Source organism: Calidris pugnax, unplaced genomic scaffold (genome assembly GCF_001431845.1).
Source record: "Calidris pugnax isolate Ruff unplaced genomic scaffold, ASM143184v1 scaffold111, whole genome shotgun sequence".
In the NCBI taxonomy this organism is placed as follows: Eukaryota; Metazoa; Chordata; class Aves; order Charadriiformes; family Scolopacidae; genus Calidris; species Calidris pugnax.
The window spans coordinates 5,496,873-5,508,672 of record NW_015090872.1 but is presented as its reverse complement, the minus strand read 5'-3'; the positions used below and the strand labels follow the sequence as shown (position 1 = coordinate 5,508,672).

At 52.6% G+C, this 11,800-nt stretch overlaps 1 protein-coding gene across 2 annotated transcripts in view; it reads left to right on the top strand.

Moving 5' to 3' along the window:
* The first annotated feature begins 3,606 nt into the window (after positions 1-3,606).
* The window catches only part of BCL6 (B-cell CLL/lymphoma 6), a 12,333-nt gene continuing 4,139 nt past the window's right edge, over positions 3,607-11,800 (top strand). The window contains exons 1-7 of one of the 2 annotated variants that reach the window (XM_014946016.1): positions 3,607-3,625; positions 5,625-5,663; positions 6,724-6,891; positions 7,953-8,174; positions 8,315-9,298; positions 9,907-10,088; positions 11,185-11,352. In XM_014946016.1, coding sequence (XP_014801502.1) covers positions 6,731-6,891; positions 7,953-8,174; positions 8,315-9,298; positions 9,907-10,088; positions 11,185-11,352 — 1,717 coding nt within the window. In that variant the 5' untranslated portion in view covers positions 3,607-3,625; positions 5,625-5,663; positions 6,724-6,730. Of the gene's footprint in view, positions 3,626-5,622; positions 5,664-6,723; positions 6,892-7,952; positions 8,175-8,314; positions 9,299-9,906; positions 10,089-11,184; positions 11,353-11,800 lie in introns of those variants that run through there. The other variant, XM_014946017.1, reaches the window with a different exon arrangement.

Here is an 11,800-nt window from a genome sequence, read left to right as displayed (position 1 = left end):
CCGGCCAGGGCTGGGGCTGCCGGAGCCGGGAGCCTCGGCAGAGTGGGAACATGTTTATTAACTGCTCGTTAAAAAAAGGAAAAAAAAAAAAAAAAAAAAAAAAGCTTGCCAGCTAGGAGGAAGGTGGCAGAGGAAACTCTGGATGCCACTGAACTGACTTAAGGAGCCTAATTGGAAACAACCGAGTGCTTATTAAAGTCACTGACATTTCCATATGGAGTTCTCTCCGGGTCTGGTCATGAAATCACATGTGAAAATCTTTCCGAGTTGTGGTGTTAATCTGCCCTTGAATTTCTGCCTAATTTAGGATGTATTGTAAAGCTATGCTTTTTTTACTTTTTTCTCTTTTTTTTTGAGTTTTTCTTTTTTTTTTTTGAGGGATGGAAGCTTTCAGTCCCTGATGGCAGCAGCCTAATACTAATTTGGAGGAATGGTGTAGGGTGATTGTTCTAGTTTGGGTTTGTTTTTTCTTTTTTTTTTTTTTTGCTTGCTTGTTTGTTTGTTTTGGTGTGTTTCGGTTTTTTTAGTAGAAACTAATGTTGTCCTCAAAACCCAATTACAAATACAGGTGGTAAAACTTAGTGAGACAATCCTGTGTTGTAGGAGCAGGGGTGGGTATCTTATTTTATTTCAATACTCCATTAAAAAGAATATCTTGTTACAAAGTCTATAGATGAGCAAAATGAACCTCTAAGCAGTAGGTGCATTTCTCATGTACTTATGTTGCTGAAGAGCTGTTTCATGCCTGTTTTAATCCGTGTGCTGTAATGTTTGGACTGCAGACTCCAGATGAAGAGCTTTTACTGGTTCTGTTGGAGCCTGAAATGTTGTTTTCAGGTTTCTGAGAAGTTTGTAAAATCTAAATTTGGTGAAAAGTTGCCTGCGCGCTCATAACCTCTTGCTCCGTTTTATAGTAGCATGGGAGTCTATAAACAGGAGTCCTGTATGCTGAGTGCCTGTATTCTTTTCTTGATCTATTTTTAAACTATTCTTCTGTTTGGCAAAAAGTGACACTTGGTTTCCATGTTTACAGCAGGCATTGGCAAACCTCAGGAGTTCACAGTTTGCAGTTTGGTTAGATGAGTATCCAAAAGTCAGCATCTGACCAGTAAACTTCTTCAGACTGCAAATTTAGACTGCAAATGTAGTCCTCCCCGCAATTTTTTTTTTTTTTTTAAATCCATGCTAGATCTTGTGTTTTCCCATTGCTGCAGGACGCTGGCAGCCAAAAGACACACACCCCTGAATCAGAGCAAGCGTCTCGTCTTTGGGACTGCTCTAAAACCCTCAGTGGAGCTTCACATCTAAAACGCAGGGAGAGCAAAGGGCAGCGGGAGAGGGGGGAAATTTAGGGGCTGTGTTGGTTTCTTCCCCCTCTTTCTCCTGGTCGGCGTCTGCCTTTGGGCTGTGTGCTGGGTACACGTGAGGAATGTGGGATCCCTGCTTACGGGGGGGAAAGCTTGGGACAAGCCCATGATAGGGCAGTGGGTCCTGAAGAACACGTCCTGTAGGACCAGGCACCCTCTAAAATGGGATTCCTTAAATAAAGGTCAAATAAACATAGTGGTTAAATTAACACAGTGGTGAGGGGATGCCTCTCCCTGGACAGGGGACCCCAAGCTGCATACGTGTCTCGTCCTATCCAGGCGGGATGCCAGAGCAGTTCCTTGCTGCCAAGATGAGCTGTGCCACCCTCAGTCCTGGGGGGGGGGGGTCGGGTCGGTGCCGGCTGGTGATTTACCGCCCTGGTGCGTGGTGGGGATGATGGAACATCTCTGAGCCCAGCCAGGGACCGGACTCAGGTGCTGGAGATGATCAGCTCTGGCTGCACCTTGCTCTTGAGCCAGCAGCTGGGTGCAGGGCTTGGTGTCGGCAGGGCACGGTGTGGGTTCCCTGCCCTCTGGAGCAGCTCCCTCGACTCTGGCTGGGACGCCGTTCCTGCCTTCCCTTGAAAAATTAATGTGCCAGATTGCTTGGGGTCGTTTGAAGTGCTTGGCTCCTCGCTTCCCAAGGGCACGCGCTGCCTCTGCCTCGCAGTCAGAGCTTGGCTCCGTGGAAGGCAGGGGAGTCCTCTTCAGTGGGAAAACATTGGAGGCAGTTCTGCTGTGCTTCCCCCCCCTCCTCCGCGTTTTCTTCTGCAAAGACCAAAACAATGTGGAGAGTTGAGCCGGGCCAGCTTTCAAGGGCAATCCTTTTAAACCCTCTTTTGAAGTACGAACTATAAAGTTCCCTGCAGCGCTCGAGAAAATATGCAGTTTTCCTGGTTCCAAATGCTGATAATAAACCCGTCCAGATAATGTATTGCATTTCCTAGAAACATTTGTTTGCTGGCAGGAAATTGGATCAGATTGAAAGTTAGCAGAGACCGCTCGATAGAGAGAGTGCAATCCGCTCACGGAAGGGGACGATGGAAAAAACGACGGGGCTCGCGCAGTGATGCTGCTTTTGATCTGTGCTGACACTGTGCGCTAGGACTTCTCTCCCTCTCTTCTTGGGTTATTATTAACCCAGCCACGTTTTGGCTTAGACACCAACCAGAAGCTACTAAATTAATAAAACTGTGCTGTGACAGCTAAAGGATGCTTTGTGCCCCCTGATTGCATGACACCGGGAAAGCTGAGCTGGGTGCTTGCACACCCCCGGCCAAGAGCATCCTCTTGGCCATGGCTTGTAGCACTCATGACTGTGCCCTGGGGGGACCCCCACACCACCCCATTTCCTTGTTTGTCCTTCTGATCCCCTGTTCAGGAGAAGTGGGCATCCCTTGGTGGGGTGGGGGGGCAGCTGGCAGCCTGCCCTGGTAGGTGGGGGGGTTGTTCCTGTGGGGCTGGGACCCTTCAGGGTGCTGGGACAGGGGAAGGAAGGGGGGGGCAGGATGGAGCTTCCTCTGGGCGGGCAGTTTCGGAGCACTGTGTGGGATGAGGCTGTGGGGAAGGGAGACTTCACCCAGCCACCCCCTCCTGGGTGATGAGAGGGAGTCGGCGCTGCAGGCTCTGGAGGGGTAGGAGACCTGGGCCCCAGGGAGGGGGAGTGATGGGTTTCCTCCCTTAGACTATGCATTTGGGGGTGGGAGAGGGGCAAAGGCAAGGGGGTTTCCCCCATGTGCAGAGGAGTGGGGGAGGAAGGAGTCTCCCCTGTGCACAGGGTTGGAGGAGGATGGATGACAAGGGATTGCCTATAAATGGGAGAGTGGATGGATGGAGGGGTTTCCCTGTGCGTGGCAGCAAGATGGATGGGGGTGGAAGGGTAAAGTCCCTGGTCCTCCCCTCCGCTGTGGGTTGGGAGAGCTGTGAGGGTCTTCCCTTTGCGTGGGGTGGATCTGAGAGGGGTTCCCCTACGTATGAAGGTGCTCCCTGCCCGTGCTCGCTGAGCCGGCTGCAGGGAGGGCAGAGCCAGCCCTGGGCTCCCTTCCAGGAATGGGTTTTCTCGGGGAGGTGCCGGCAGGGAAGGGCCGTTCCCTGAACCGCTGGGGCAGACCCATTGCCTTCCTGGAAGGCAGCAGCAGTGGCAGTCCCGTGTGGCCAACCCCGACATGGGCCCCGTGGCTGGCCCAGACCTTCCTCCCTGGGCACAGCAAGCCCTGATGCGCAGCCCTGAGCGCTGCTGGAGAGCCCACACCTGCGAGGTACTGGGCAGGAAAACTGGAGGGGGGGGGCTTGGGGTGATGCTCTGGCCACAGCTGAGCCTGGGGGAGCCTGGTGGGCTTTGAGGGGGGCGGGATGGAGAAGGCCATGCTTGGCTCTGGTGGTCCCCATCACCGGTCTCTGCTGGTCTCTGGTCAGAGCATCCTCCCGTGCTGGGGTGTGGAGCTGGTGCTGCGCAGAGGCCGGGAGGAGCAGGGTTAACCCAGCTCTGCACTGCGAGGGGAAGGAAGGTCCCTTTCCCTTTTGCATGCCCACATCCTGCAGGCGGGAGCCGCTTGGGATGCACCTGCGGCTTCCAGGGCGGCTGCAGCAGCAGCACTCTGCTGGGGAAGGATAATTTGGGAGGGTGGAGAGGGGGCTGTGCTGGGGTCCAGCCCTAGGAGAGGACCTGGGTGTTTTCCTGGCCGGGCAGTGCTGTGGATAAGGGAATTTAGCGACAGCAGCAGCTTTTCACGTGATGCTCATGGGCGCAGAGTTCATCTGGCAGGTCGTAGCTTTGTTGGTTTAAGGATGGGTCACCTCCCCTTGTCTGTGACAGCGGGGTGAGCCCCTGGGAGCGCATCCTCCGCTGTGGCCAGGGTGGGGATGCCGGCCAGCTGCCCCGGATGCATACGTCCGCTCGTGGGGACGCACAGATGCCTGCTGGGCTCCTTGCTGAGCGCCGCCAGGCCCTTGGCTCGCGATTGTCGGTAGCGAGCGGCTGGCAGCGAGCATGTACGGAAAGGTCAGAGTCTGCAGTATTTGGGAAATGAGTCACTTTTTGTGTGTGTAAAGTTATAAGCTGGCCAGGCTCAGAGCGGCTCTGCGGATTTGCGTTTGATGGCTGTGAGACGCCCCTCTGGGCTTCGCGTGTGATACCTTGCCTTGAATCTCACCTCTTCGTCCCACCCCAGCGTCTCGGGGGCATGAGGGGAGCTTGGGCTCCAGATCCGCATCTCCCGCAAGGGAAGGGGAGGCTTGTCCTCGCAGGGCTGGGTAGGCTCTCTGCAAGTGCTGATAGTCTTACTGTCTCCATCTGGTTTTTGGGGGTCCTCAACATAGCATGAGGAAGGTCCCGGGGTTTTGTTAGTTCAATTATTTATTGTGATTCTCCCTGCTGGGGCGGGCTGCCTGAGGACCTTCTTCCTGCGTTAGTGCCAGGTCAGTTGTCTTTCTTGGTTTTAAGTAAATTTGAGAGCAATAGCGTGAGTTGTGGAAGGCAGTTAACTCCTGGGTTTCCTTGCCGTGCCTCCCCAGCTGCGTTGCCTGTAAAGCAAGTGGCTGGAGACAAAGCTTGTGGTTTAGGGGAAGGCTTTTCCAGCAGCCAGAGGAAGGCGTTTGTTCTGGGTCCTCATCCGTCTCCGCCACTGGCTTCCTCTGTCATCCTGGCCAAGTCACTTCGGTACTTGACGCCTGTGTCCTCCCAAGTCTGTTCAGCAGTGCTGTCCCAGGGCGTTTTCACCGGTGGCTGGAGTGCGTGGGTATTCTGAGAAGGGGAGTAGCTGTTTTGGAGGACTGGATTCAGGCTCTTTCTAGGTTTCTGAGCAGAGTGGCAGCAGATGTTTGTGTGTAAGTCATACCTATTAACAAGGTGCTGGGAATATGGCATTGGTCTTGGATGTGGCACTGGCCAGGAATTTGATCTTGGCAGGGGAAGAGTTATCTCCAAAAGAAGTGGTGAGAAAATTCTCGCTTGACTTCCCTTCCCCACCTGCCTTTAAGTTCCTGAGTCATGGAAATGAAAATCTCCTTGGCATACGCCCATGGTTTGGGCTAGAGGGTGTGGAAGCAGCTATGATTGGATTCTCAAAGCCTGTGGTTGTGATAAGAACGTACTGTACCGGAAGAAACAAATGTTAACCTTACTGGAGAGTAGAAGGTTTGTTATCTCTAGCTTTTATCCAACTGATACTCGAGTGAAACAGCAGGCTTGTGTCCTGCCACGGCCAATTCATAATTACCAGCTAATGTGGCGTTTGTTTTCTTGTGCTTTATTTGTAGGTTTGAAAGAAACTTTTGGACTGTGAATTGAGGCATTGGGTATGTAAATTAAATTTTGTGCTTCCCCTCCTAACCTCGCTCCCCCTCCCTTCCCTTTACCATGTTGAATGAAATGTTTCATTAGACCCAGCTGGAATTCGTTTTCAGGAGAGCAGCTGCTCTGTAGAAAATACTGTACGTTCATATGCTGCTGGGGAAGGAGGAGGAGTTCGGGCAGCGGGAGGGGGTTGATCATGGAGGAATTTGATGCTGAAGATGCACGTTCCAGCCCAAACTTCAGGCACAGGGAAACGTGGGCTCTCCTGGGTGCTGGATGGGAGGACAGCTCTGAGATGGGTCAACAGATGTTGTGTTGGGGGAAGGCTTCGTGTTCCTCGACTAACCCAAGCCTTGCCCACTGGGAGAGACTGGGCTGTGGTGTGGGTAGCAGCCCAGCAGGTTAGATGAGTTCTGTTCCTCACTGCCACCACACATTCATTGGGAAACTGGGGACAGATCTTCTCTAGAGTGGCCACTACTTGGGAGCAGGAAAGTAATTTGCTGGTGGGGTGAGGGTTGGTGCTCCACTGTGGGCTGGAATTTCCAGATGTTGAAATCCTTCAGCTTCAGTTGGGACCTTCAAGGCTTGTTTTGATTGCCGTGGCTGGTTTTGCTGCCAGCCAGCAGACAGATGAGGGGGATGGCATCTGAGGAAGATCTGGAGGCTGGGGAGTTGTGTTGGGAGCTTCATGGAGATGAACCCGAATGGTGGTGGGAGGAGTGGGCTGGGGTGGAGCCGCCATGGGCGAGGCAGGGAGAAAGAGGAGCTGGTTAGCTAATCCTCAGGAGGGTCTGGTCGCCTCTGCCTGCCAGCTTACTGGGTGGGACTGAAACATGCCAGGTCTCGCTGCTGGCCGAGGGACCTCACTGGGCAGTTTGGCAGGCACTTGGCATGGTGCAGGGCTGTTTGTCTTGGGACTGAGGAGCTGGTGCTGTCCCTACCAGCAGTGGTTGGCCATCTGAGCACATCCCAGAGCAGCAGCTGTCTCTTCGCTGGGTTTAGGGTATTTTCCTGGCCGCTTATCCTTTCTCATCCTCCTCCCGCTTCTGTTTCGAGCAGACTCAAGATGGCCTCACCAGCAGACAGCTGCATCCAGTTCACCCGCCATGCAAGCGATGTCCTCCTCAATCTCAACCGCCTTAGAAGCCGGGATATCCTGACCGATGTTGTCATCATTGTGAACCGGGAGCAGTTCAGAGCCCACAAAACAGTCCTGATGGCCTGCAGGTGAGAGCAGAGTCCCTTCCCTGCCTCCCTTCCCTGCTCCCTCGGCCTTTGGCCACCAGCAACACTGCTGCCGTCCTGGGGAGACTCATGGGGTTTAGACAGGAGAAATGGAGGCAGAGAAGCAGAACTGAAAGGGGCTGCCAAGAAATTTGTACCTGTAACAGGACTAGAACTGAGATGTTTTGCCTCCAGCGTGGTGCCCACACTTCTCTCCTCCTTGCGTGCCCACATCTGCCCACATGCAGCCCATAGAGACAAACAGGAGCACAGCAGATGTGAGGCACATCTTTGAAGGCAAAGCACAAACGCTCTGCAGTGATGGGACAGGACAGGAGGAGAGAGGAGGGAGGGCTGGATGCTCGCTGGGGTGAGCAAGTCCCCTGTGACCGCAGTGTCCCCTGCTGCTGCTATTTTTAGAGCTAAGCTTTCCTGGCTCCTGGCTGCACCCACCTTTGTTGATTTTGGTTTTTTCCAAGCCTGGTGGGGTCTGAAATCCCTTTCCAGCTCCTAGGATTTCTGGAATTGCTTCCTAGTGAACACTAATTAACATCCCACTGTTGCCCAGTTGAATTACAGCAGATGCCTTCCAGGGTCTCCTGCTGACAAGGTAGAAAGATTCAAAAAAGCCAAGGTCTGACTATTAAGAAATCTGAAAAATGTTTTGCCGACATTTCCTTTTTTTTTCTTTTTTTTTTATGTTAAAGAGTTACTGTGGATGCCCCAAGAGGCTTCTGAAAGAAATGAGTCACAATGGGAAGGGGGGGGGTGGTAAGAACAATGACAAAAAAAAAAAGAAGGGAATTTCTAAATGGAGGCAGTGGGGAGTTGTTGAGCAGGTGAGATCTAAAAGCAGGCTGTTCCAGTTGGGAAAAGTGCAGTGCAGAAGATGCTTACTAAGCTGAGAAACCAGGCTTGATAATAAGGGGGAAGCTCAGGAAATTCTGTAATTGCATCCTCCTCCCTTTCCATTCATGAACCCCTCTGTGTTAAGGGATTTGAGTCAAATTCTCCTTTCTTCCTCTAAATTGTCATAACACCTCTCTGCTGTCTCGTCTCTGCAGCGGCCTCTTCTACAGCATCTTCACTGACCAGCTCAAGTGCAACTTGAATGTCATCAACCTGGACCCCGAAATTAACCCTGAGGGGTTTTGCATCCTGTTGGACTTCATGTATACGTCCCGCCTGAACTTGAGAGAGAACAACATCATGGCCGTGATGGCCACAGCGCTGTACCTGCAGATGGAGCACGTGGTTGATACCTGCCGAAGGTTTGTCAAGTCTAGGTGAGCGCCGTGAGTGAACTTTGGAGAGCCTGGGAAGGGTGTGTTTGGGTGGGAGCGGGGGAGAACTGACAAAGAATCTGCAAACGTATCCTTATGGGCTGAAAATGATTGCATTTCCCTCCTTTTTTGTCTGGTTCCAGTGAAGCAGAGATGGTGTCTGCTGTGAAGACCCCAAGGGAAGAGTTTTTGGCTGGACGGATGCTGAGCCACCCAGAAGTGATGGCTTATCGGAGCAGAGATGTCTCAGAGAATGGCATGCCTCTCCAGAATGGGTCCCTCTGCAATGGGAGGGCCTTCGCGCCTGGCTTGATCAATAGTTTGTCTGGATCCCCCATTTCCTACCATGGATACAGCCCTCTCCCTCTAAATAGCTTCCTTGTGGATGATGAGTTGCGGGAGATGAGGATGCCTCTCTCTGAACTCTCAAGGGCAGGTGCCTTCCCCAAGGAGAGGATCCTGCCATGTGACAGCTCCAGGACAATCCCCACCGAGTACATGAGAACCATTACCGACATCTCGGCCAACATGTGCCACGCTACCATCTATGCTCCAAAAGAAGGTGCTACTGAAGAAGCCAGGAGTGACATGCACTACAGCGTAGCCTCTGGCCCCAAACCTGTCGTCCCTTCAATCCGGAACAATCCTTATTTCTCTTGCGACAAAGTGGCCAAAGAGGAGGAGCGGACCTCTTCGGAGGATGAGATCAGCCAGCACTTTGAGCCCACCAACACGTCTCTGGACCGCAAGGGACTTATCAGCCCCCAGAGTCCTCAGAAGTCAGACTGTCAGCCCAACTCGCCAACTGAATCCAGCAGCAGCAAGAACGCCCGAATCAGTCAGAGCTCCAGCTCTCTCTTCACCAAGAGCCCCACAGACCCCAAAGCCTGCAACTGGAAGAAGTACAAGTTCATTGTCCTCAACTCCCTCAATCAGAGCACCAAGCAAGACAATGCTGACCAGAACGAGATGGGAACCCTCTCTCCTCGCACCTACATGCCCATGTCCACTTGCCAGCAGTCCATGGAGCCGGAGCATCTCAACGTGCAATCCCCCACCAAGATAAGTGTGAATGGAGAAGACTCTACTATCCCACAAGCGAGCAGACTCAACAATATTGTTAACAGGTGAGAAGATTTCCCCCCTCCCTGCCCCCCGGGAGAGACAAGGCTCTCTGTGCTGTTGGTGAGGGTTTGGAAGTGTGTGAAATAGCTGTAGCATTGGACTGGGGAGTCTGGTCATGAGCTGGTGAAAACCTGCATTTGGTGGAGCACTTGGCAGTGACATCTGCTGCGTGCCAACTGTCCCCACCAGTGGTGCCGGCCTGGCCTAGCGATGGAATTGGGAACATTGGGTCAAGAATCCTTGACTCGCTTCTGCAGCTCTGGATGGTTTCTGGAGCATAGATTTGCTGAACCTGCTTTTCACCAGACTCTCTGTGCTTCAAGCTTTTGGTTGGCTGTAAGTGTTGGAACAGCCAAGCTACCAAGGAACAGGACCCTATCTTCTGGACCTGGATGTTCCCAGAGAGCTTTGAGGTCGTTTGGTGATGGGCATTGGAAAGATTGAGGCTCAGGCACCTGTTGTTGATCAGGGCTATGCTGTGCATCTCACCACAAAAGTGTCCCCATAAAACATGGCTTTGTCTCATGTCTCAAAGGGTGCGAATAGGGCCCAGTAGCTCCAGCACAGCAAAAGCCTTCTCACGGCTGTGTGCATTGCTGTCCTTCCACAGGTCCCGGGATGGATCCCCTCGGAGCAGCGAAGGGCAGTCCCCGCTGTACATGCATTCGTCGAAGTGCAGCTCCTGTGGCTGCCAGTCCCCACAACATGCTGAGATGTGCCTTCATACCCCTGGCTCAAACTTTGGAGAAGAGATGGGGGAAACCCAGTCTGAATACTCTGACTCCAGCTGCGGTGAGTCTTAGATCCCCGATCACTGTTTTCAACCAGCAGGCAAAAGGGCTGTGCAGTCTGGGGACCTGTCCAGCCGGTGCCCTGTGTCCAAATGGGTTGTCAGACTTGTCCCTGCTGCTGGTGGGTCTCAAAGGTGCTTTACAGTCCCCTCTCAACTGGCTGACCAGCGGTGTGCATGCATGTGAGGGACACGCGCGTGTAGGAATTGCTTCCTTCCTCCCCTTCCCCAGCACCATCCAGATACTTTGTGCAGGGAGTTAGTCACCTGCTGCAAACTTGGCAGTTAAGGACAGGAAACAAAGTGCACCCCACCCCACCAGAACCATAGGAGAACAAGCTTGGCAGATGTAATGACCCTAATGGGGATTGGGCAAGATGGTGTGTCTCATGCATCCGTCATGATATCTTCATTATCAGGGAGCCCAATGCGCACATCTGGAGAAATGCAGATAATGAGGCTTGCAATCTTGTTGCAAAACTCCACAAGCCCAGAGACAAGTATCTGTGCACCCATCTCCCTGTGGCTCAGGGAGGGGGAATGCAGAATTGTCAACTGTGGGGTGGGCAGAGCGCCACAAAGGGAACCCCACTGTGGTGATGCTCAAAGCTACACACGGCATTTAAGAGTTAGGGAGTTCCTGTGGGGGAACCTGCCTTGCGTTTCAGATGATGATGTTTTTCCCATGCTCAAGGAAGACATCTGTACATATGAACGTTTAAGACCTCTAAAGGTGCTGGAGTTGCTCCAGAGTTGAGCATCCATCCTTCGGAGGATGCCTGATAACTTGGGCGCCTTTGAGGACCTCTCTGAAAGATGTCTAGGCGAGATGCTGGCTTCTTGGAAGCAGTGTGTGTCACACTGAAGGAGAGATTACTCATGACAACTTTGCCCTCTTGCATGTTATTGCTGTGTGCACAAGGAGGTCAGGAGATAATGGCACAGTGTAGGCACCATTGACTGCCAATGTGTGGGGTTCTCCTTGTTGCAACACTTGCTCTGGCTTCCCCTCTCCACCACCCCAACCCCATGCTGTGGCCCATTGAGGAGCTGGCCCATGCCTTGCCCATCTCATCGCTCTCCTCTCTGCCTCCCCAGAGAACGGAGCCTTCTTCTGCAATGAGTGTGACTGCCGGTTCTCCGAGGAGGCCTCTCTCAAGAGACACTCTCTGCAAGTCCACAGTGACAAGCCCTACAAGTGTGACCGCTGCCAGGCCTCCTTCCGCTACAAGGGGAACCTTGCCAGCCACAAAACCGTCCACACAGGTATGGTGTTGACCACAGGGACAACTTACTGGGGAGGCTGCGGGTTGCTGGGTGTCTGTTTATGGCTGTATTTGTCCCAGACATGGTGTTCCCAGCTCTGGGTCACCTGCTGTCCCTGATGGGAAGAACAAGGCGCTTTTCTCAGCGCTGACAGGGAGCCCTTGGGCAGAGCATCAAATGTGGGAAGAGGGGAGATGCTGCCTGGCCTCGCAGTGGGGCTGGAGCTTGAGCTCCTTTGCTGTAAAGCACTGAACACCACCATTTCTAAAGGCAGCTTGCAAAAAGCATGGTTGGAAGCAGGTGTGTGGCCTTCAGCTTACTTTACAGTAGACTTAACAAAAATAAATAAATAAATACAATCAAAAGAACATTTAGGGAGAAGTCTGGGATTTTTTTTTTTTTTTTTTTTTTTTTCTACATCCTAAAAAACCAAAACATATTCACCCTG